Genomic DNA, 23,140 nt, shown 5'->3' with positions numbered 1-23,140 from the left:
AATTAGGCCCTGAGATTGCGAGGCGTTATTAAAATGCTAAACAGTTGAATGGGTGGATAACAAGACAATCTAAACCTCATCAGGACATGGGAGGGAAGGACGGAGGGAGAAAATAGAACATGTCTGCTTTGTATTCACTGTGGGTGATTGTTATTTCATATATTACAGAATGTAATATGCCCATAGATCATTATTGACCAAATGAACTCAATGCTGATGTATTCACTCTCCCCTACCTGTAGTGGTTTGATATATTTTTGGTTTATTTATTATTTTTGGTGAATTCAAACACATATGCCTAACCTAAGCATGCTGCTTCACATATCAACAGTAGTGAACATTTGCTGCAGAAATATTAACTGTTTTTATTCATTGATCATAGTATAGCTTTTGCTATATTGAAATGTTCATTAGGCCTACTGGACGGATTTCTCCATAGAGGTGTCTGTTAGGGTGGAGATCAAATCTTCAGCAGAGTCATCCTTCACATCCTCATCAGTAGCGATCATGTCCTTAGTGCTCTCAGGGGTCAGTGCCATGTCAGGAGTGGAGTTCTGGGTGCTTGAGTCAGATGTGTGAACCTCTGTCATGGTCTCTGATGACTGGGTGGTCACCATGGAGATCTGTCTCTGAGAGGTGGCAGTGGTCTGTGTGTCTGTGTTCATATCTGTTGTCTGTGTTTCTGTCTGCGCCTGTGTCGAAGTGTTGGTAGTGGATGGCTTTCTCTCTGTCCTAGTTGCCATAGACGAGGTGGTCAGAGGGACTCCAGGTAGCTGCCACTCCAGCGGGAGGATGGCCAGGTTCCTAGCCAGGGAGAACTGGGAGAGGGAGCTCTACCCGGAGGAAGAGGGGGGTTAGGTTGAGGTCAGAGGGGAAACTGCCTGGATGTGTGAATCTCTGTCTGTCCGTATAGTAAGTCAGGTTTCAGTAACTTACGTGGGCACGTGGTAGAGTCGGAGAGTCAGGTCTTATGTATATTTCCTCCACATGGGTCTTTACTTGCCGGGGTGTCCTTTGATTTGCCTGCATAAGACAATTGCAATACACAATGATAAAACATTATGGGAAAGATCTTTTGCTCACGATAAAATATGATACAGCATGTTTGCTTGTCTAACAGAGTTCGGCCTTTGTCCCAAATGAGTTCCCTTGTCTGTTTCTGGTGTTGTACTTCTGTGTTCGTGGTCTTGAGATGATTTCAATAGCTGGACTTCAGTCCAGTCTTTCTCCCTCCCTACCTTTCCATTACTCTTGTCCTTGACCTTTTTGGTTGTAACATCTCCTCCAGACCAGTCTGAGCCTGTTTAGACATTTTGATTTTGAAGACACATCTTTCCAAGTGGAGCAATATCATTCTATATCTAATCAACAGACAACCCATAATACTCACCAGTATCAGATGCAGTATCTTCGTCCTGGTCCTTTTTACTCTGTCTGTACTGAGAGGCACGAGTTTTCTTCAGCTTGACTTTCCCTCCACAGCAGAAGAGAGTGAACAGCTGCAGGGCCGCCACAGCTGGATAGATGCTCTGCTTCTTCTCTTTCTGCTTGGTCTCCTTTGATTTCTCCACAGGGGAGACCTCAGGGTCACAATCAGTACATCAGTTAGAAATCTACTGATATTTCAAACTACAATATCAATAGCCAATGAGCTCTAGTGTGTTTCCATGGCAAAATGTTACCCAATAATAACTAGGGTTAGTGCTATCCGAGATCCTTGAGACATCCCTACCCTAAACCCTAACCTTACCTCTACCCTTACCCTAACTCTAACCTTAACCATTTCAATTTCAATGGGGGTAAGGTCAGAGTTGGGACGTTCCATGGATTCCGTTAAGACTTTTTAACTAGTAGGGCCTACCCCATCCGAAGGGATATTGTGACATTATCACATTTGTCAAGCAGTATCAAATTCAACACAATATACTGTGTTTTCCTTATTGTGGTCATTATCAATTATCAAATGCATTGGCAAATCCTCATTGATAAGCAGGTTTGGATGTCTTACCGAGTTAGATCTTTGTTTATTGTCTTTTTCTGTTTCCAGTGTCGTTCTGCGTTTGTGGTCCTGAGATTTACATTTTAGTCATTTAGCAGACGCTCTTATCCAGAGCGACTTACAGTTAGTGAATACATATATTATTACTTTTTTCATACTGGCCCCCCGTGGGAATCGAACCCACAACCCTGGCGTTGTAAACGCCATAATCTATCAACTGAGCTACATCCCTGCCGGCCATTCCCTCCCCTACCCTGGACGACGCTGGGCCAATTGTGCGCCGCCCATGAGTCTCCCGGTCGCGTCCGGCTGCGACAGAGCCTGGATTCGAACCAGGATCTCTAGTGGCACAGTTAGCACTGCGATGCAGTGCCTTAGACCACTGCGCCACTCAGGAGATTTCTGAACTTCAATCCAAACTTTCTCTCTCCGAACCTTTCCTTTACTCTTGTTCTTGATCCTTTTCACATCACTTGCAGAATAGTCAGAGCCTGTAAGTGAAACATTTCCAAGACACATTATGTTTTTTTTCCAAGTGAAGCCTAAATAATTTTACTATGTAGCAGCACTAGTCAATAGACACCTCCTCACACTCACCAGTATCAGAGTCATTATTGTAGTTTGTATCGTGTATCGTTGTTGCCTTTCTCCCCTCACCACTCTGGAAGGGATCAAATGGTGTCTTCTTCATCCTGACGCAGCTCAGCAGTGTACACAGCTGAAGAAAGGTCAGGGCTGGAGGGATGCTCTTCTCCTTGGGTTTCTTTTTATGTTTATGGGTCTCCTTTCGTTGCTCCCAAGGAGAGACCAGAGTGACAGGGTCACTAAGTGTCTGACCCATAACACGCTAGGGTAGTGTACTGTTGTAATCAATCAAATCAGTTATAGGTTGAGAGATGTAGCTAACACGCTCTACCTGAGCTTGTCTAACAATTTTAATGTGGTCTGGGATTATGTTAGAAGTGTGTTTCCGTGGCAACATGTTACCTCATAATGTTCCCTAGTGCTCCATCCCTGGTAAAGTGGCATTGTGACATCATCAAGTTATTTACTCATCCACATATCCACCCAGAACACTGGAGCAGCCTATTACTATAGACCTAGTCTGCCTATATGTCTGTATGTCTGTCTGTACAGATGTAGGATCTTCATTTGATCACTCTTTTGTTGCTGAGATTTGTACTGCAGAGCAAGAAATGCAAACTTGTATTGTATTACAAAAGGCTTCTAAAGTTTGTAATTTCCATTTTAAAATGTCAGACTTGATTTGCCCAAACAGAAAATGTATCAACCCCTACAAAAAATGTCCATTCATTATAATCCACATCATAATTCACATTTCCTTTTGCTGCAGAATTATTTTCCTGCTGTAGCAAACTGGCTCAAATTAAGATCCTACATCTGTATGTCTGTCTCTCTCTCTTTCCTTCTCTCTCCATCTCTCTCTCTGCCTGTACTCATATTCAACCTCTGCCTTCACCCTATTGCAGCACTTTGTTTTCTCATCTATTGCCTGCCTGCATCATGTTGCAAGGAGAGGGTGGATGAGCACAGGTCAATCACTCCACATTGAGAATCAAGTGCCACACTCAACATATTACTACTGTTGGCAATCAGAATACATACTTGTTGTAGTCCAAGAGTCTACTCAGTGAATACATGCAGGCCAGTGGGCAAGAGTCATGGCAACACATCTATATTCACACCTCCTCTATGTCTGCACTATTAAAAGCAGATCGCCGCCACATGTAGCATAAGAGATAGGAAGCCTCCCTGGCTCAGCGCCTGTTAGTGTCAGATTTGAAGAGCTACATGTCAGCCTGATAATTACTCTGTGTCATCCACTGAGGCAATTAGTGATAAAAGCTCACACAACGTGATAGGCTAACACCTCTGTAGGTACCTGGATGGATCACAGTAGCTTATCCACTTCACTCAGACCACTAATGATAGGTTTGCAGGTATGCACGCACACACGCACAAACACAAACACACACCACATGCACTCACTCACACACACAGGCACACACACACACTCCTATTGTCATACAGTAATGGTTGGTGTAGGTGGACTGCGGGACCATGGGTCGTAGGTGTTAACCAGATGAGAGGCGACTGCAGGGCCATGGGTCGTAGGTGTTAACCAGACGAGAGGCGACTGCAGGACCATGGGTCGTGGTTGTTAACCAGACGAGAGGCGACTGCAGGACCATGGGTCATGGTTGTTAACCAGACTAGAGGCGACTGCAGGACCATGGGTCGTGGTTGTTAACCAGACAAGAGGCGATGGCAGGACCATGGGTCGTGGTTGTTAACCAGACGAGAGGTGACTATAGGACCATGGGTCATGGTTGTTAACCAGACAAGAGGCGACGGCAGGACCATGGGTCGTGGTTGTTAACCAGACAAGAGGCGACGGCAGGCTGGCTGTCATAAAGGCGCTCAGAGAGACCTGTGACACTGCGCATAATAATGTCAACTGAATTATTCATCTGTAGCGCGGCAACATCCAACAGCAGCGCAGCTAGCTAACGGCCTGGTTTATATCAGTCAGGGATGAGAGGCCTTATCTACATCACAGCAACTCTAACCAACGGCCTAAGTGATGCTATATGCTAGACAGAGGAGAAAAGAGGGATCATAGACAACAGAAAATAAACAGACTGCAGCTAGCTGAATGTAATGGGGAGCAGAGGCTTTTTCTATAGTGCAGTAGCAACAGTATATGTCTGTTGAGAGCACTAGTGGTAGGGGTGATTTACACTCTCTCTTTATGATGGTCCATGTCAATGCCCTGCTTAGCATTGATATAACGATACAGAAAAAAGCATGGAAGAAAATTACATTTACATTGGCCTCCCTAGCTGGGATGAGATAACAAAGATATCATCACTGTGTGGCTGGTACTCTAATTTATTGATGTGTGAGGAAGAAAGTGGTGCTCTCTCCATATGACATATAGCACACACACACACACACACACACACACACACACACACACAAACACACACACACAGAAAGACAGTTTATCTGTCCATGTCGTCTGGTGGTCGACTCCATAGAGATCCTATTAAATTACAAAAGGGTCTATGTCATAATCCCTCACAGTTATAGAAGGGGGTGATAAAGGCAGCTATTTTCGTCAGGAGAAATCCAAACCAGTCTAATTGAAATGAATGGCAGTAGAGGCATCGGTGATGCATTTCCTGTTTTTACTTCTGCAAGAAAATAAAAGAAAGGTATGATAAATATCAGAAGTTGTGTAATAGAAATATTGTAACCCCAAAATATTGACGTATAATTATAAATACAGTTTATACACATTTTCGGTCTAAATAGCCTCTAAAATATATGTAAACAGACCGTAAATGTCAACATTTGTATTTTCTTAGAAAGCTGTGAGTGTTATTATATTATACAATATCAGTACTTGTTGCATTTAAAACTTGTCTAAATCCTATCATCAACTGATTTCAGCAAGTGTATGCTGTGGATTGACTGCATTGTTTAAATGGAATATTGGCATATTGGCACAATTTGAAAAATGTATGGAATCATGCCTCTAAAACTGGCTGGCTATAGCTAGCAAACATACAATGCAGATAATCTCCAAATTCATTGTTTTACACAATATCTTATCACAGCACTGCAAACCATGTTTGACCACGTCCCTGACCAAAATGGCTGATGCTTTAGACCATCATTGTCACTAAACCGACGTGGATGTGGTGGAGGAGTCAGGCGCAGGACACTGAGGTTAAGTCCAACAGTATTTTAATAGTCCAAAGTATAAATGGGAAAAACCTCCGACCTCAAAACACAACGAGGCGAGGGAGATTTACGCACACGCGTAAACACTAAAACACAAAACAAAACAGGAAGCAAAGACGTAGCTCCGACACTGTGGCAGTAAATAACAACACACAATCATACTAGAACAAAACAAGGAACTTATAAGACACGCAATCAACACACAAATGGTCACAGGTGATACAGACAGACAAAAGCAATTGAATAACGAAACATAGAGCGGTGTCAGCTTGTACTCCGGGGACGGCGATCGCCGAAGCCTGCCCGAACCAGGAGGAGGAGCAGCCTCGGCCGAAACCGTGACAGTACCCCCCCCTTGACGCGCGGCTCCAGCCGTGCGCTGACCCCGGCCTCGGGGACGGCCAGGAGGACGCGGACCCGGGCGCGTGGGATGCCCATGGTGAAACTCAGTCAGGAGGGATGGATCGAGTATGTCCCTCCTGGGCACCCAGCACCGTTCCTCCGGACCGTACCCCTCCCACTCCACGAGATACTGGAGACCACTCATCCGGCGCCTCGAGTCCAAGATGGTCCGGACCCTGTACGCCGGGGCCCCCTCGATGTCCAAAGGGGGCGGAGGGGTCTCTCCTATCTCATCTTCTTGGAGTGTACCAGCTACCACCGGCCTGAGAAGAGACACATGGAACGAGGGGTTAATATTTTTATACTCTATAGGCAGTTGTAACCTGTAACACACCTCGTTCAATCTTCTCAGGACTTTGAAGGGCCCCACAAACCGCCGACCCAGCTTCTGGCAGGAAAGGTGGAGGGGCAGGTTTTGAGTCGAGAGCCAGACTCGATCTCCCGGTGCGTACACCGGTCCCTCACTGTGGTGGCGGTCGGCGCTCGCCTTTTGTTGACGGATGGCACGCTGCAGATGGACATGGGCAGCTTCCAAAATCTCCTCCGAGCGCCGAATCCACTCGTCCACCGCAGGGGCCTCGATCTGGCTCTCGTGCCATGGTGCCAGGACCGGCTGATAACCTAAAACACACTGGAAGGGTGTTAAATTGGTGGAGGAGTGGCGGAGAGAGTTCTGGGCCATCTCTGCCCAGGGGATGAACCTAGACCACTCCTCCGGCCGGTCCCGGCAATAGGACCTCAAAAACCTACCCACATCCTGGTTGACACGTTCCACCTGCCCATTGCTCTCTGGGTGATACCCCGAGGTAAGGCTTACCGAGACCCCCAAATGTTCCATGAACTCCCCCCAAACTCTGGAGGTGAACTGGGGACCTCGGTCAGACACTATATCCTCGGGGACCCCATAGTGCCGGAACACATGGGTAAATAGGGCCTCAGCAGTTGTAGGGCAGTAGGGAGACCCGGCATGGGAAGGAGACGACAGGCCTTGGAAAACCGATCCACAACGACCAAAATGGTGGTATTCCCCTGGGAAGGGGGTAGGTCGGTTACGAAATCCACCGATAGGTGGGACCATGGTCGTTGTGGAACGGGCAGGGGATGTAGCTTACCCCTGGGCAGATGTCTAGGCGCCTTACACTGGGCACACACCGAGCAGGAGGAGACATAAACCCTCACATCCCTAGATAACGTTGGCCACCAGTATTTCATGCTAAGACAGTGCACGGTCCGGCCAATACCTGGATGTCCAGAGGAGGGTGATGAATGAGCCCAATAAATAAGACAATCACGAATCTCGAGCGGCACGTACGTCCGCCCCACAGGACACTCGGGGGGAGTAGGGTCGGTACGCAGTGCCCGCTCGATTTCCGCATCGACCTCCCATACCACCGGAGCCACCAAACAAGACTCCGGCAATATGGAAGTAGGCTCGTTGGACCTCTCCTCTGTGTCATACCGCCGGGACAGGGCGTCTGCCTTACCATTCTGGGACCCAGGGATGTATGTGATCTTAAAAACAAACCGGGTTAGGAACATGTTCCACCTAGCCTGACGAGGGTTCAATCTCCTAGCTGCCCGGATGTACTCCAGGTTACGGTGATCAGTCAGAATGAGGAAAGGGTGTTGAGCCCCCTCAAGCCAATGCCTCCACACCTTTAGGGCCTGGACTATGGCTAACAGCTCCCTGTCCCCAACATCATAGTTGCGCTCCGCCGAGCTGAGCTTCTTGGAGTAGAACGCACAGGGGCGGAGTTTAGGTGGCGTGCCGGACCGTTGTGACAGAACTGCCCCAATACCGGTCTCGGACGCGTCTACCTCTACTTGGAATGGCAAAGAGGGATCCGGATGCGCCAGCACAGGAGCCGAGGTGAACAGGTTCTTTAGTTTGACAAATGCCCTGTCCGCCTCAGCCGACCACTGCAAACGAACCGGACCCCCCTTTAGCAGGGACGTAATGGGAGCTGCAACCTGTCCAAAACCCCGAATAAACCTCCGGTAGTAATTAGCAAAACCCAAGAACTGCTGCACCTCTTTTACAGTGGTTGGAGTTTGCCAATTACGCACGGCCGATACCCGGTCTACCTCTATCTCCACACCAGACGCGGACAACCGATAACCCAAAAAGGAGACGGACTCCTGGAAGAACAGGCATTTCTCTGCCTTGACATACAAGTCATGCTCCAACAGTCTTCTCAACACTCGGCGCACCTGGGCTACATGCTCGGCTCATGTAGAAGAATACACTAGGATGTCGTCGATGTAAACTACTACACCCTGCCCATGCATGTCCCGGAAAATCTCGTCAACAAAGGATTGGAAGACTGAAGGAGCATTCATTAACCCGTATGGCATGACGAGATACTCGTAATGACCCGAGGTGGTGCTAAATGCTGTTTTCCATTCATCCCCCTCCCTAATGCGCACCATATTATACGCGCTCCTGAGATCCAACTTTGTGAAGAACCGCGCTCCGCGTAACGACTCCGTCATCGTTGCAATCAGTGGCAGTGGGTAACTGTATTTAACTGTGATCTGATTGAGACTACGGTAATCAATACACGGGCGCAATCCCCCGTCCTTCTTCTTCACAAAGAAGAAACTCGAGGAGACCGGGGAAGTAGAGGACCGTATGTATCCCTGTGCCAAGGACTCGGCTATGTAAGTCTCCATAGCCGCTGTCTCCTCTTGAGACAGGGGATACACACGACTCCGTGGCAGAGCCGCTCCTGTTTGGAGATTTATCGCACAGTCCCCCTGTCTATGAGGAGGTAGCCGTGTTGCCCTCGACTTGCTAAACACAAGTGCTAAATCCTCATACTCAGGGGGAATGCGCAGTGCTGGCACTTGGTTCGGACTCTCTACCGAGGTCGCCCCTACGGAAACACCTAAACATCTCCCTACACACTGGGCAGACCACTCCATAAGAGCTCTCTGTTGCCACGCTATGGTAGGATCATGGGTGCTTAACCAGGGAAGGCCCAACACCACAGGGTACGCAGGAGAGTCAATCAGATAAAACTGAATGATCTCCTCATGACCCCCCTGCGTCGTCATCGTCAGTGGTGCTGTGACCTCCCTGATCAGGCCCGACCCCAACGGCCGGCTGTCTAATGCGTGGACAGGAAATGGAGCTTCTACCGGCCGAAGGGGAATTCCTAACCTACCACAAAATGCCCGATCAATAAAGTTCCAAGCTGCGCCTGAATCTACTAGTGCCTTATGCTGGGAATGAGGTGCCACCTGTGGAAATCTCACAGGAATACTCATGTGACCAACAGAAAGCTCTGGGTAAGTGGGGCGCCTGCTCACCTGAAATGACTCCCCAGTGCGTGACCTGTTGTCACCTCTCCCAGGAGACCCTCCCCAGCACCTGGCCGTGGTGTGTCCTCCACGACCACAGGTGGTGCAGGGGATGGCCCCCCTCGGGTTACCTCTCCTCCTCTCTCTAGCGCCAGCACCCCCGAGCTCCATGGGAATCGGCTCGGAGGTGCTGGAGGGTGAAATGGACGACCCCCACTCGGGACGTCCGCGGGTAGCCAGCAACGTGTCTAGACGGATGGAAATGTCCACCAACTGGTCGAACGACAGGTTGGTGTCCCTGCAGGCCAGCTCACGATGAACGTCCTCTCGTAGGCTACACCGGTAGTGGTCGATGAGGGCCCTCTCATTCCACCCCGCATCCGCTGCTAGTGTCCGGAACTCCAGTGCGAACTCCTGTGCGCTCCTCTTCTCCTGTCGGAGATGGAACAGACGCTCTCCCGCCGCTTTCCCCTCAGGTGGATGATCGAAGACAGCCCTGAAGCGGCGGGAGAACTCCGCGTAGGTGAGGGTGGCGGCGTCTATTCCCCTCCATTCGGCGTTGGCCCGCTCCAACGCCTTGCCGGATAGACAGGAGATGAGGGCGGAGACGCTCTCGTATCCCGAGGGCGCCGGGTGTATGGTGGCCAGGTAAAGTTCCACCTGCAGGAGAAATCCCTGACACCCGGCTGCAGAACCGTCATATGCCCTCGGGAGTGAGAGCCGAATGCCACTGGGTTCCGGTGCTGAGAGAGGAGGACTGGCCGTTGGTGATGGGATGTTGTAAGAGTGGGTGGGCACCTCTCGATTCACCAATCGGCGCAGATTGTTGGACACCTCTTCCATGGCGGCCCCGAGTTGCCGGATCATGGTGTCCTGGTAGTTGATCCGGTCCTCCAGGGATTCGGGTGCCGCTGCTGTTCCTGCTGACTCCATGGTGGTGTGTTGTTCTGTCACTAAACCGACGTGGATGTGGTGGAGGAGTCAGGCGCAGGACACTGAGGTTAAGTCCAACAGTATTTTAATAGTCCAAAGTATAAATGGGAAAAACCTCCGACCTCAAAACACAACGAGGCGAGGGAGAATTACGCACACGCGTAAACACTAAAACACAAAACAAAACAGGAAGCAAAGACGTAGCTCCGACACTGTGGCAGTAAATAACAACACACAATCATACTAGAACAAAACAAGGAAGTTATAAGACACGCAATCAACACACAAATGGACACAGGTGATACAGACAGACAAAAGCAATTGAATAACGAAACATAGAGCGGTGGCAGCTAGTACATTTTACATTTTAGTCATTTAGCAGACGCTCTTATCCAGAGCGACTTACAGGAGCAATTAGGGTTAAGTGCCTTGCTCAAGGGCACATTTACGTCATTTAGCAGACGCTCTTATCCAGAGCGACTTACAAATTGGTGCATTCACCCTATAGCCAGTGGGATAACCACTTTACATTTTTTTTTTTTTTTTTTTTTTGGGGGTGGGTTGGGGTAAGGGGGGGTAGAAGGATTACATTATCCTATCCCATGTATTCCTTAAAGAGGTGGGGTTTCAAATGTCTCCGGAAGGTGGTGAGTGACTCCGCTGTCCTGGCGTCGTGAGGGAGCTTGTTCCACCATTGGGGTGCCAGAGCAGCGAACAGTTTTGACTGGGCTGAGCGGGAGCTATGCTTCCGCAGAGGAAGGGGAGCCAGCAGGCCAGAGGTGGATGAACGCAATGCCCTCGTTTGGGTGTAGGGACTGATCAGAGCCTGAAGGTACGGAGGTGCCGTTCTCCGGGGACGGCGATCGCCGAAGCCTGCCCGAACCAGGAGGAGGAGCAGCCTCGGCCGAAACCGTGACAATCATAAGAAGGTTCATATCCATTCTAGTATTCTAATTCCTAATTCTATTTCCAAAGCATCCTGTAGGCTTCATAGAAATGGGAAATTGCCCTGCTTATAGTGAACGTTGTATCATCACCATCATCTAAATGGTGTCACGCCTCATCTTCTAAAGTGTCCCATATGTAGGGAGAGAATGTATAGGCTGATGACCAGTGGTGAAAGAAGTACCCTGTTGTCATACTTGAGTAAAAGTAAAGATACCTTAATAGAAAATGACTCAAGTAAAAGTGAAAGTTACACAGTAAAATACTACTTGAGTAAAATTCTAAAAGTATTTGGTTTAAATATACTTAAGTACCAAAAGTAAATGTAATTGCTAAAATATACTTAAGTATTAAAAGTAAAAGTATAAATCATTTAAGCAAACCAGACCATTTTCTAGTTTTGTATTTTATTTACGGATAGCCAGGTGCACACTCCAAAACAGATATAATTTACAAACAAAGCATGTATGTTTAGTGAGTCTGCCAGATCAGAGGCTGTAGGAATGACTAAGGATGTTCTCTAGATACTGTAAGTGAGTGAATTGGACCGTTTTCCTGTCCTGCTAAGCACTCAAAATGTAATGAGTTGTCACGCCCTGGCTCTGGGGACTCTTAAATGTTGAGCCAGGGTGTGGACTTGTTATGTTTAGTTTTCTATGGGTTTTGTTCTAGATCGTTTATTTCTATGTTGGCCAGGGTGGTTCCCAATCAGAGACAGCTGTAGCTCGTATGAGTATTATTCCTGCACAGTAAAGAAACGCAGGGAGAGTTGGGTCCTGTGTGGCTCAGGTGGTAGATGCCAGGGTTGGATTCCCATGGGGGACCAGTACAAACAAGAAAATAAAAAAGGTATGGAAATGTATGCTCTGGATAAGAACTTCTGTTAATTGACTAAAATGTAAATGTAATATGAGAGTTCAAAGTGTTTTCCAGAAAGGTGGTTACCATGTTTTATTGAATGCTACCTGTTGCTCTTCAACAATTGCCAAGCTTTTCCCATACCAACTGTTAATTGAAGGGCCTTGTTCTGTGAAGGTGCAGAAATGACAGACAATAGAACAGGTGACTACTATGACACAGAACTTTCCAGTTTACGGTCAAAACAGATGAGTCTGTACTATCAATCAACTGTGTTACAATGAACAACTCCACAACACAAGTCTTTCTCCATGTGCATCTCCAGTATGCAAGGGATTTCCCTGTCTGTGTACAATAACAATAACCAGATTCCTCTATACAGATGCAGTACAGATATATAAGCAGGGAAAAGCATGAAAGTGAAACCTCAAAAAGTCTCTTACCTTTTTCAGCCAGGCAACATGCTTCTAGAAATCTGTTATACTCCATTATGTTGGCCCATTGTAGCTTTGACTATTTTCTTCCTCAAACTCTACACTGTAACTTATCCTGGCGAGAGAGAGAGAGAAGAGCTCAGAAACTTAACAGAGCTTCTGAAAGAAAGATACTTTATCACTGTTAATCCCCTTGAATCCTTCTATCTGCTTCTTCCTCCTCTTCCCCTCCTACTCTCTCTCTTGCTGCAGAGAGACTGTAGTGGGGACCCTATGGTGTGCTGTGTCTAGGTCGGACCCTGGCTGTGTGGTTTGGAGCCCAGACAGAGGCATGCTGAGAAGTGGCTAGTCTCTAATGTCAGACTGCAGCACTACGACTCAGACCACGCCAGCTGGCTCCTCTCCCTCCCTTTCTTCTCCTCCCCTATCTCTCTCTCTCTCTCTTTTATTCTCTCTCTCTCTCTCTCTCTCTCGCTTTCTGTCTGTCTCTCTCTTTTTATCCCTCTCCGTCTCCTACACAAACACTATCACTTTGTTATTTTTGTCTCTATTCCACCCCATAATCCCCCCCCCTTCTGGAAGATGGTTCATATGCTCAATAGAACCCAGTAACAAGGTTTCCTGAATAAATACACCACACTAGCCAGTTTAGTGTGTGAAGTGAGTTTAGGCTGTGTTGAAGCTACTCACCCCTCCCTTCTCCAGCCAATCTAACAGGGTGTGTGCTGTGTCCATGGGGACCTGTCTGCTCATGGACTCATGCTCCTCCTGGTCCACCTGGCCCTCCAGGGCTACCCTGAGATCCTCTACCAGCTGCAGCACCCTGATGTTGGGGTTAATGGCTGAGGTGAGGGCAAAGGTGGGGGCAGAGTTCGAACCCTGGGAGTGGTAACCCTGGGCCCCAAACTTCAAGAAGGCCTCGCAGAACCCTCCTGCCAATAAAATGAAATAATTTAGATTCAAGTTATGGTTAGGGCAAAGATCATAGGGGTGATACAGCCATCAGAGCCTTAAAACTAGCTATCCCAGAGTCTAGCAATCCATTTTGACTTGTTTTGATTTTCTGAAATCAGATTACTATAAACTGTTTGCTGTTGACTATATTGTATGTGACCGCTCCACAAACAGGCGGTTAGGATTGCTGAGTGAAAGTATTATGTGCTGATGAATATATCATGCCAGTTTGAATTTCCAATGTGAGTCACTGAATACATTTACATTTTACATTTTAGTCATTTAGCAGACGCTCTTATCCAGAGCGACTTACATGAGCAATTAGGGTTAAGTGCCTTGCTCAAGGGCACATCGACAGATTTTTCACCTAGTCGCCTCGGGGATTAGAACCAGCGACCTTTCGGTTACTGGCACAACGCTCTTAACCACTCTTAACCACTAAGCTACTACTAGGCATAAATGAGGATGACCTGAACTCCAAAATCCCCCAAAGGCTCTTTTAAGAGCCACCTCCATATTTCCATCAAAAAGGCACAATTGTTCCATGTATACACGCACCTCTACATTACCCACCATGTATGTTGTTCACTAACACGTCTAAAAGCTACGTATTGCACCTTTTCGTTGCCTGAAGTCTAGCTTCAATGTGTGTGTGTGTGTATGTATATATATATATATACAACCATATATACAACCGTCTGGCATCATCCACTTCCTTTGGACTATAGTAGCACAGTAAAATGCTTTACAAAGGAGGGGGAAAAGAAACGAGTGATAATATAGGCCGAATAGTTACAAGAATTGTGTTCAGATGAATAATTGACACTATTAGTTGTGTGTCATTAGTTGCCTTGAATGCAGTCCAGAAGAAACATTGCATGCCAACTTACTTTGAAAGTCCCATGTTGCAGTGCTGCTGAGAGACTCATGCAGAGGCCCAAACTTTACAGTGGAGCACGGAGGCCATCTTGTGGTTAAATGTGGGTACTGCACCTCATGGTGATTATCTTTCAGTATTGGCTCTTTAGGCCAGCGTTTCCCAAACGCGGTCCTGGGGTCCCCAAGGGGTGAGCGTTTTGCGTTTTGCCCTAGCACTCCACAGCTGATTCCAATACTCCCAGCTTGATGATGATGAGTTGATTATTTGAATCAGCTGTGTAGTGCTAGGGCAAAAACTCCCAAAACGTGGGCCGAGTTTGGGAAACCCTGCTTTAGGCTAATACTAGCCTATTAGGATGACTTGGTTCGATCGCTTTAATGGCAACTGCTGAACTCTGGTTTTCACTAATTACTTGTCCCAGGTCACCATTATGAATCCAATAGCAAAACAAATGTTTCAAAATTGCTTGCCGTTTGGGGTTTTAGGGCGGGTTTCTGTATAGCACTTTGTGACATCTGTTGATGTAAAAAGGGCTTTATAGATCCACTTAATTGATTGATGGTAGAATTGTCAAAATACCAGTGGTAAAAGGTGTGTGACCTTGATGAAACCTCAAAATGGTACAACGGATTCCAAAAAGGAAATTTCAAACCGCAACTGTACTGGAACAAAATGGACATTACATTTCACAATGACATCCTTCATTAAACACACCTCTTTTGTATCTTTCGTATACAAACACACAATGGCAAATACAGTGGCAGTGACCCTTTAAAACACACCTTGCAGAATAAACGTGTCTTCCTTACCCTCTAACTTCTTTAGCGTAGATGACCGCCACGGGCCCATCGGGGACGGGATCCCAGACCGCAATGTGCTCGAGTCCCGCCTCTCGGTGACCATCCCCCGGTAGGCAGAGATTGGTCCCAGCACAGATTCTGTGGGCCAGGCGGCTTCACCAACAACAAGCGGGCCTGCGGTAGAGGACACCGTTCCTGACCTGCTACCAGAAAAAATGAAGGGAGAGAAGAGTTCCAAAAGGCACCTCAGCCTCAGCCATCAACATAATGTGTGAAATAATTGAAAACATCCAACTGCTACCTAGCATAACCACTGGAGGGCACCCTCCCACTACAACGCTAGCTTCAACAGTGCCTGAACGCTGTCAGCTTTGAAAACTCAAGTGTTCCCTATAGGGATATTGTAGGGACATTGCATGGTGTATTGACTGCTTCTCTGAGTAAAGGCAGTGTGTCAAAGTGCTGTGCTCTGATGGTCTTTTAAATATTGCACTAGTCTGCACAGATATATATTCATGATCTCATGTCACCTTAGCTGTAGGCCTATTACAGGAATTGTTAGCATTATTAGCAATATGTTAGCCTGTATGACCATCTCTATGGGTGATGTCACGGTTTTCTCTGTCTTGCAGTGTACTGGGGGTCATTAGCACTATGCTATCTCTATTATTAGAGCCTTTTGTCTTGTGCCCCTTACAGGAACCCCAACAGAGTCATCTGATATCCTGCTATGGTTATGACAAACAGTGGTGACTGAAATGTATCACCCCTGTAAGAAAACATGGAGAGCTGAACAATATGGAAAGAGAGCTAGTTATAGAGTGTGGTGGACAACTACAGACAAGGATGTTGTATTTGTCTTTCTTGCTAGCACTGATTTAGCTGATAGCTGCTTTATTGAGGAACGTTTTTTTCATTCTATGACATTGATATGTGGTTGTTTTATCGACCTTAGTTGAATGCACTGACTGTAAATTGCTCTGGATAAGAGTGTCTGCTAAATGACCAAAATGGAAATGTAATATAAATGATAGAGTATACATGGAAAAGATCAGGTGGGGGAAGAAGAGAGTGTAGTGTATAGGGATTATGTCTGGGCTAAATGTTTTTCATGACGAAATGGAATGTTGGGTGTTCAGTCCAGAGGGGGGGATGTTTTATGATGTTATTTGAAATGTGCCGTTTTGAGGGTGACGCCCGAGGGGAGACTGGTGATTGGCCAGAAGAGGGGGTAACCCTTATTTTGGCATTGTCTATATAAGAAGGGTTTTAGACAATAAACCCCAGAGCGGTTATTATAATTCGAGGCAACTGCTCTCCAGACAACGCGTGTCTGTAAACTTATGCTGTAAGCTTGTGATAATGAATAAAGACTTTCTAATCAAAGGGCAGCATAGGCAGACTCCTTTGTTTTACAGCAAGAGCACCTGTAGCCGACGCGACACGACAAGAGGCAGCGTAAAAGACTAGCAGAATGGTTGATGTACAGTAGCCTACTGACAAGGACCATCTATTCAAAACCTGCTGAGTTTCCCCCAGTAAATCTGCTCTAGTTGGAACAAGCTGAATCCCAGTATCTCAAACTTCAAGATCCTAAGAGGAACTTTCCTTTCATCATTTCAACTAAAATCCAAAGTACACAATTTATTTTGATTATGCTTAGAAAGAACTCAACAAAATGTAACATTCCTACTCTAAGTTAATATATTTAAATCTCAATGAAACCTTCAAGACATTACCAAATACCAGTCTAAAGAGAGCAGTAATTGCAAGCCGGGTTGTCTTTGAGGAGGTCTTAATAAAATAGAAGCTTACCAGTGATAATGTCATCCATATGCTCCAAGGCTGCCTCCAGCATGTGGCTGGCATCTGACGCCATGGCAACGGGCTACTTCATACACTGTTACTCACCGGATCACCATGCACCGATAGGAGAAAGCGAGAGAGAGGGAGAGGGATGGAGGGAGTGATAGTAGAGCCGGAGAGAGAGACAGAGAGGAGCAGAAGGGAGGGGAGTAAGAGATGGGGACAGTTTTCAATCATGTCAGACAGATTATAATCAGCATTCAGTTGACTGGAGCTTTAGGGAGTTCTCTTTGCCTCTTAGATCTATTTACAGCAAAACAACAACAGCTGCCCCAGCCCTTTTTCCCATATACATATCCTCCTTTTGGCTTTAAATGTTCCTCTCATTTTGCGGGCGGAGTTCTTGCCATTGTCAGCAGTCCTATCCACTTGGGATGGGAGCGCAACCTTGGCATTGTTTGTGTTTGTGTTTTTCTTCAAGTACTCCATTTGTCTTCCCTTTATTTCTTTAAGATGTTCTCGTTAACTTCATTCACAGGTTCGGAAGGTAACTGAACTAAATGACTATCGCCCCGTAGCACTCACTTCTGTCATCATGAAGTGCTTTGAAAGGCTAGTTAAGGACCATATCACCTCCACCTTACCCGACACCTGAGACCCACTACAATCTGCATACCGCCCCAACAGATCCACAGATGACGCAATCACCATAGCACTGTACACTGCCTATCACTGCCTGGTACAACAACTGCACCGTCCGCAACCGCAGGGCTCTCCAGAGGGTGGTGCGGTCAGCCCAACGCATCCCTGGGGGCACAATGCCTGCCCTTCAAGACATCTACAGCACCCGGTGTCACAGGAAGGCCAAGAAGATCATCAAGGACCTCAGCCACCCGAGCCACGGCCTGTTCACCCTGCTACCATCTAGAAGGCGGAGACAGGTGCATAAAAGCTGGAACCGAGAGACTGAAAAACAGCTTCTATATCCAGGCCATCAGACTGTTAAATAGTCACCACTAGCTGGCTTCCGCCCAGTACCCTTGTTATGTGGGCAGCTTGTCTCTCCCTTTTCTGTTTCCGTTCCTCCTTGTTTTGTCCCCTCTTTGTCTGTTGTATCTGTATGTGTGTTTGTCCCCTTTATGTGGGTGTGTCTGGAGTGGATCAGGGGGCGTGCTCAGGATCTGCCTCTCCTGTGCAGCTGCGGGTTGTTTCCAGTGATTCCTGCCTACGCAGCTGCATCCTATTCTCTCATCAACCTGCACTATTAATTCCCGGGCATGGCTCTCCACCGGCGCCAGATCGTTGTTCTTACTAGAGCGGTAACTTGGCTCACCAGTAAAGTTATATTCTCTTAGTCTTCAGCCTGGCTTTTTACTCTCCTTAACCTGTCGTTTGTTTTGTCTTCAGTTCAGACATACCTCCCTGACTTCGTGCCTGCCTGCCTGCCTGCCTCAGCCTCTCCTCCCTCCGGAGCCGACTAGCCCACTCTGTTCCTTTTCTTCAGTTATATTTGGACTAAGACAAATTAAACTTTTTTTAAAAAGAATTTTTGTTTCCTCCACTCCCTTAGTCGTGTTTGTTTCTGAGTGCTGGGTTGAACCATAGCGTAACAACCCTACCCTGAACCTTACTCACTGTTACTAGCCGGCTACCACCCAGTACTCTACCCTACACCTTAGAGACTTATATTCCAGACTTGCTCGTTCTGATACAGGGGTGTCAAACTCATTTTAGCTCAGGGGCCACATGGAGGAAAATCTATTCCCAAGTGGGCCGGACCGGTAAAATCATGGTATATATATAACTTAAAAACAACAACTTCAGATTTTTTTCTTTGTTTTAATACTATCAACATAAAACATAAAGCTGGAGCCTGAGGACAGTGTGTCCAAAATAGTACAAGCACAACATCACTATTAATCATAATATTATTTGAAAATTCTAAAGAAAAAGAACACACAAACACACAATGCCTCAGTGATTCACATAACTGTTTCACAGATCACAGAACTATATCAGGGTGTCATTTCTCAGGCAGAAATGTAGATACAAATACTGAAATCCTGTTCCCCAAACAAGTGCAAGAACCACAGAGTCAAGAATAGGTTAAATATACAAATAAAATAAAATCAATTAAAAACAATAGCACATCAACATAAAAACATATAAACATAAAGCTGGAGCCTGAGGACAGTGTGTCCAAAAGCACAACATCACTATTAATCATAAAACACCTCAAGTTATTTGAAATTCTGAGGACAAACAACACACAAACACACAATGCCTCAGTGATTCACAGAAGTTTATCACAGATCACAGAACTATATCAGGGTGTCTCATGCAGCACTTTAAGTGGGGTTGCATAGTTTATTTGACTCCTGATACCTGGCATCTTTTAGCTTTCACCAGCGCATCAATATCAGGCGTCACATCCTGAGTGGCAGCCAACTTCAGGATGTGATTCAAGTGCTTGTGCGTGAGCCTTGAGCGCAGCTTTGTTTTATTCATGACGTTATCCATCTTTAATGACTTGCAACACAAAGCCTCCTGGTGCAAAATACAGTGAAAAGTCCCAAAATCACGTCCTCCATTTGCAGATTGCACTTTCTCTCTGAACTTTGTCACAACGCCTGCTTTTTTCCCGATAATTGAGGGCGCACCATCTGTAGTCAGGCTGACAGCGCGGGACCAGTCCACTCCGACCCTGTCCAGCGCGCCGACGAGTGCAGTGAAAATATCAGCTGCTGTCGTTGTATCTGTAATGGGCACCAACTCCACGAACTCCTCGGTGACGGTCAATGTGTCATCAACTCCGCGGATGAAAATGGCCAGTTGTGCAACATCTGTAATGTCCGTGCTTTCATCAATTGCAACCGAAAACGCAATAAATGACTTTACTTTTTGCTTCAACTGGCTGTCCAAATCCACTGAAAGATCGGAAATCCTGTCTGCAACTGTGTTTCTTGTCAGGCTGATATTTGCAAAAAGCCTGGTGCTTTTCAGGGCACACAATCTCTGCTGCCGTCATCATGCATGTTTTTACAAATTCACCCTCACTAAATGGTTTTGAAGCCACTGCGATTTCATTAGCAATGAGGTAGCTAGCTTTCACTGCAGCGTCACTGATGTCTCGGCTGTGAGTAAACACAGACTGCAGTTTCTTCAGACCCACCAACAGTTCATTCACCTTCTCTCTTCTCCGCTGTCCTTGAAAGTTGTCATATTTGTCGGCATGAAGACTCACATAGTGGCGGCGAAGGTTATATTCTTTCAGCACTGCAACATGCTGTGAACACACCAAACATACAGCTTTCCCATTCAATTCCGTGAATAAATAGAAGGATGACAATTTTTCTTGGAACACTCTGCACTCTGCGTCCACTTTTCTCTTTTTTGACAGAGACATATTGGGGCAATGAGGGTGCCAAAGCACATAATGTTAAAAGTAGAAGCCGTAATAAATATCGCGGGCAAAACAAAGTAGCTCATCCGGACTGGCTGCACTTGCTTGACCTATTTGCTCTGTCCCGGTATAAACAGTTTGCTTGCTTAACACAATTGCTATTGCGCCATCGAGTGGACACAATTGGAACAGCAGTTTATTTTATTGAAAAATTGCAGCTCATTTTTATACTTTACAAAATCATCTCGCGGGCCGGATTAAACCCGTTTGCGGGCCTGATCCGGCCCGCGGGCCGGACGTTTGACACCCCTGTTCTAATATTTATACATTTCTTAATTCCTTTCTTTATATTTTGGGGATTTGCGTGTTTTTTTAAATTTATTATTAGGTATTACTGCATGTTGGAGCTAGGAACATAAGCATTTTGCTATAACATCTGCAAAATATGTGTACGTGACCAATAAAATGTGATTTGCTTTTATTTGGAATATTATCTTGTGTTTTTTTCTTTTTTCATGGCTGGTATGATTTTTATGGCTGTTATTTTGCCCTCAGGGTAAGAATACAGAAGTTATAAAATACTGTCTTACTGGTGTGACGACCCTCCCACTCTGTCTGCCGTATTCTCTCTTTGCTCTTGTTTCCTTATTAGGATGCCGGTGGGCGGAGTTGGGAGGGTCGTCAGCTACATGGGAAACACCTGGGCCGGGTGTGTCCCAGCATAAATGGACCTCTTCCACATTCATTGAGGAGACTCTCTCCAGGCAGATACTTTGACTGATTTTGGTTGTGGTATTTTTGTGGCTTTTTGGTTGTTTGCTTTGGCACCTTTCAACACTTTGCATTATTACATTTATGCATGCAAACACTCACTTACACTACTGATTACTGATTACACACACCATTGTTATTTGATTTAGTTTACTTTAGCTAATAAATATATATTTTGGGTATTCCTTGTCTCCACGTGTCTCCCTTTTGTTACGAACTTGAGCCGGTTTGTGACACTGGAAACAAGGTTGAATCAGTATAAAGATGGTACTGACCAGCAGGACCCAGTCACAATCATTTCTGTATATCATCCACAGTTTACCTAATGTCACTGTCAATCAGACAGTTAGACACAATACAGTATACCATGCTTTTTAGAGCTGTCAGTCTTGGCTGCACTAGGGTAGCACCAGCACGGCATTATTTGGAGGACACATAAGACCCTTGTACTGACAGATGGACATACAATAGTAGAACAGGATGACAGACAGTTGCATACCGATAACCAATGCAAACATGGACCAGTGGCTGTCATAACAAAGTCCAAATGAAAACCCTGTGGATGCTGTAGACAGTGGTGTCAGTCATCACCTCTGTCACTACACCCTGTTTCGGGCTATTTACTGTGTAATTACATGCACACGCGTACACACACAAACCTACACACAGGAAAATCTATATAAACCTTTAAACCTAATGCACATTGATACATTCTATTACATAATCTGTTCACAGATGTAATGGTATGATCCTCTTATTTGGTCTACATACAGTATGTTGTAATAGCATTCCCCACTCTGTTGCAGAGTAAAATCCACTACTACAGTAGGCTACTATAAACTAAATAAACACATATGTTTGCCAATGTGTTGTAATCACACACACCCAAGGGTCGATAGGTAGACTACTTACTGAATCACAGATAAGGTTGTCATTTCATAGCACTCTGGCTCCATAGTGGCAGAGATGCAATCACTAGAGGAGTGATAAACTACCAACTGAACTGCACCACAACAAAACTAATCTATCAGATTAGTCAGATTATATTAAACCCTTGACCAGAATCATAGTACTGCATCATCCTACCACCCCTATCTTGTAGTTATTCCAAGGTCTTTGGTACACAAAAAAAGGTGCTATTTAGAACCTAAAAGGGTTATTTGGCTGTCCCCATAGGATAACCCTTTCAAGAACCCTTTTTGGTTCCAATTAGAACCTTTTTGGTTCCAGGTAAAACTATTTTGGGTTCCATGTAGAACCCTTTCCACAGACGGTTCTACATAGAACCCAAAAGGGTTCTATCTGGAACTCAAAAAGGGTTCTATCTGGAACTCAAAAAGGGTTCTCCTATGGGGACAGCCGAAGAACCCTTTTTTGAACCCTTTTTTCTGAGAGTGTATAATGACATCCACTCTGAACAGTGTGACTTGTAGCCCTATTTTAGTCACAGACAGTCGGTTGTTGGCAAAATAAATGCTTTTATTTCTGGCCAGGGAATTACAAAAGCATGTTAATGATATGGTGCATGCACTGTGTTTGCTCCCACAAACCTCTGTACCGGTCAACACAATTCAAGAGGAAAGAAACAACCTTCTGGATCTACAGTGAAAAACACAGCTCAGATAGCTGTTATAGTGGGGAATAAGCAGAGGTGGGTAGAGTAGCCAAAAATTATTCCGAATAAGGCATTATAAAATTATTCTACAGTTGGAGTATTTGAGATATTATCTACACACCCTCCCCTACCACCTGCTCTAGCCCATCCCTATCCTCTCTCCTGCCCCCTAGGCTTGACAAAACATACCTTCTAATGTTACATCTAGTACAGGTTTTGAATTGAATCCCATTCCATACACTGTAACCATTAATCTGTCTTCTGTA

At 45.9% G+C, this 23,140-nt stretch overlaps 1 protein-coding gene across 5 annotated transcripts; it reads right to left on the bottom strand.

The window, feature by feature from the left end:
• Window positions 1-336: 336 nt before the first annotated feature.
• LOC123482660 lies at window positions 337-22,248 on the bottom strand. Of its 5 annotated transcripts, none has more exons than XM_045211111.1 (8): window positions 22,172-22,248; window positions 17,095-17,179; window positions 15,289-15,482; window positions 13,336-13,577; window positions 1,391-1,580; window positions 1,239-1,300; window positions 937-1,023; window positions 337-833 (listed from the first exon to the last, which is right to left on the bottom strand). In XM_045211111.1, the coding sequence occupies exons 3-8, from the start codon at window positions 15,380-15,382 to the stop codon at window positions 417-419; spliced, it is 1,092 nt and encodes a 363-aa protein (XP_045067046.1). In that variant the 5' UTR covers window positions 15,383-15,482; window positions 17,095-17,179; window positions 22,172-22,248; the 3' UTR covers window positions 337-416. The 5 variants fall into 5 exon arrangements, with proteins under 5 accessions (XP_045067046.1, XP_045067047.1, XP_045067045.1 ...); XM_045211112.1 differs by having other exon boundaries at window positions 15,289-15,479; XM_045211110.1 differs by lacking the exons at window positions 13,336-13,577; window positions 15,289-15,482; window positions 17,095-17,179; window positions 22,172-22,248 and adding exons at window positions 2,009-2,068; window positions 2,435-2,490; window positions 2,597-3,181.
• Between the last annotated feature and the right edge of the window lie 892 nt (window positions 22,249-23,140).

The sequence above is a fragment of the Coregonus clupeaformis genome, chromosome 35 (genome assembly GCF_020615455.1).
Source record: "Coregonus clupeaformis isolate EN_2021a chromosome 35, ASM2061545v1, whole genome shotgun sequence".
NCBI classification, from domain to species: domain Eukaryota; kingdom Metazoa; phylum Chordata; class Actinopteri; order Salmoniformes; family Salmonidae; genus Coregonus; species Coregonus clupeaformis.
The sequence above is the reverse complement of the archived record's forward strand: the minus strand, read 5'-3'. Positions and strand labels throughout refer to the sequence as shown.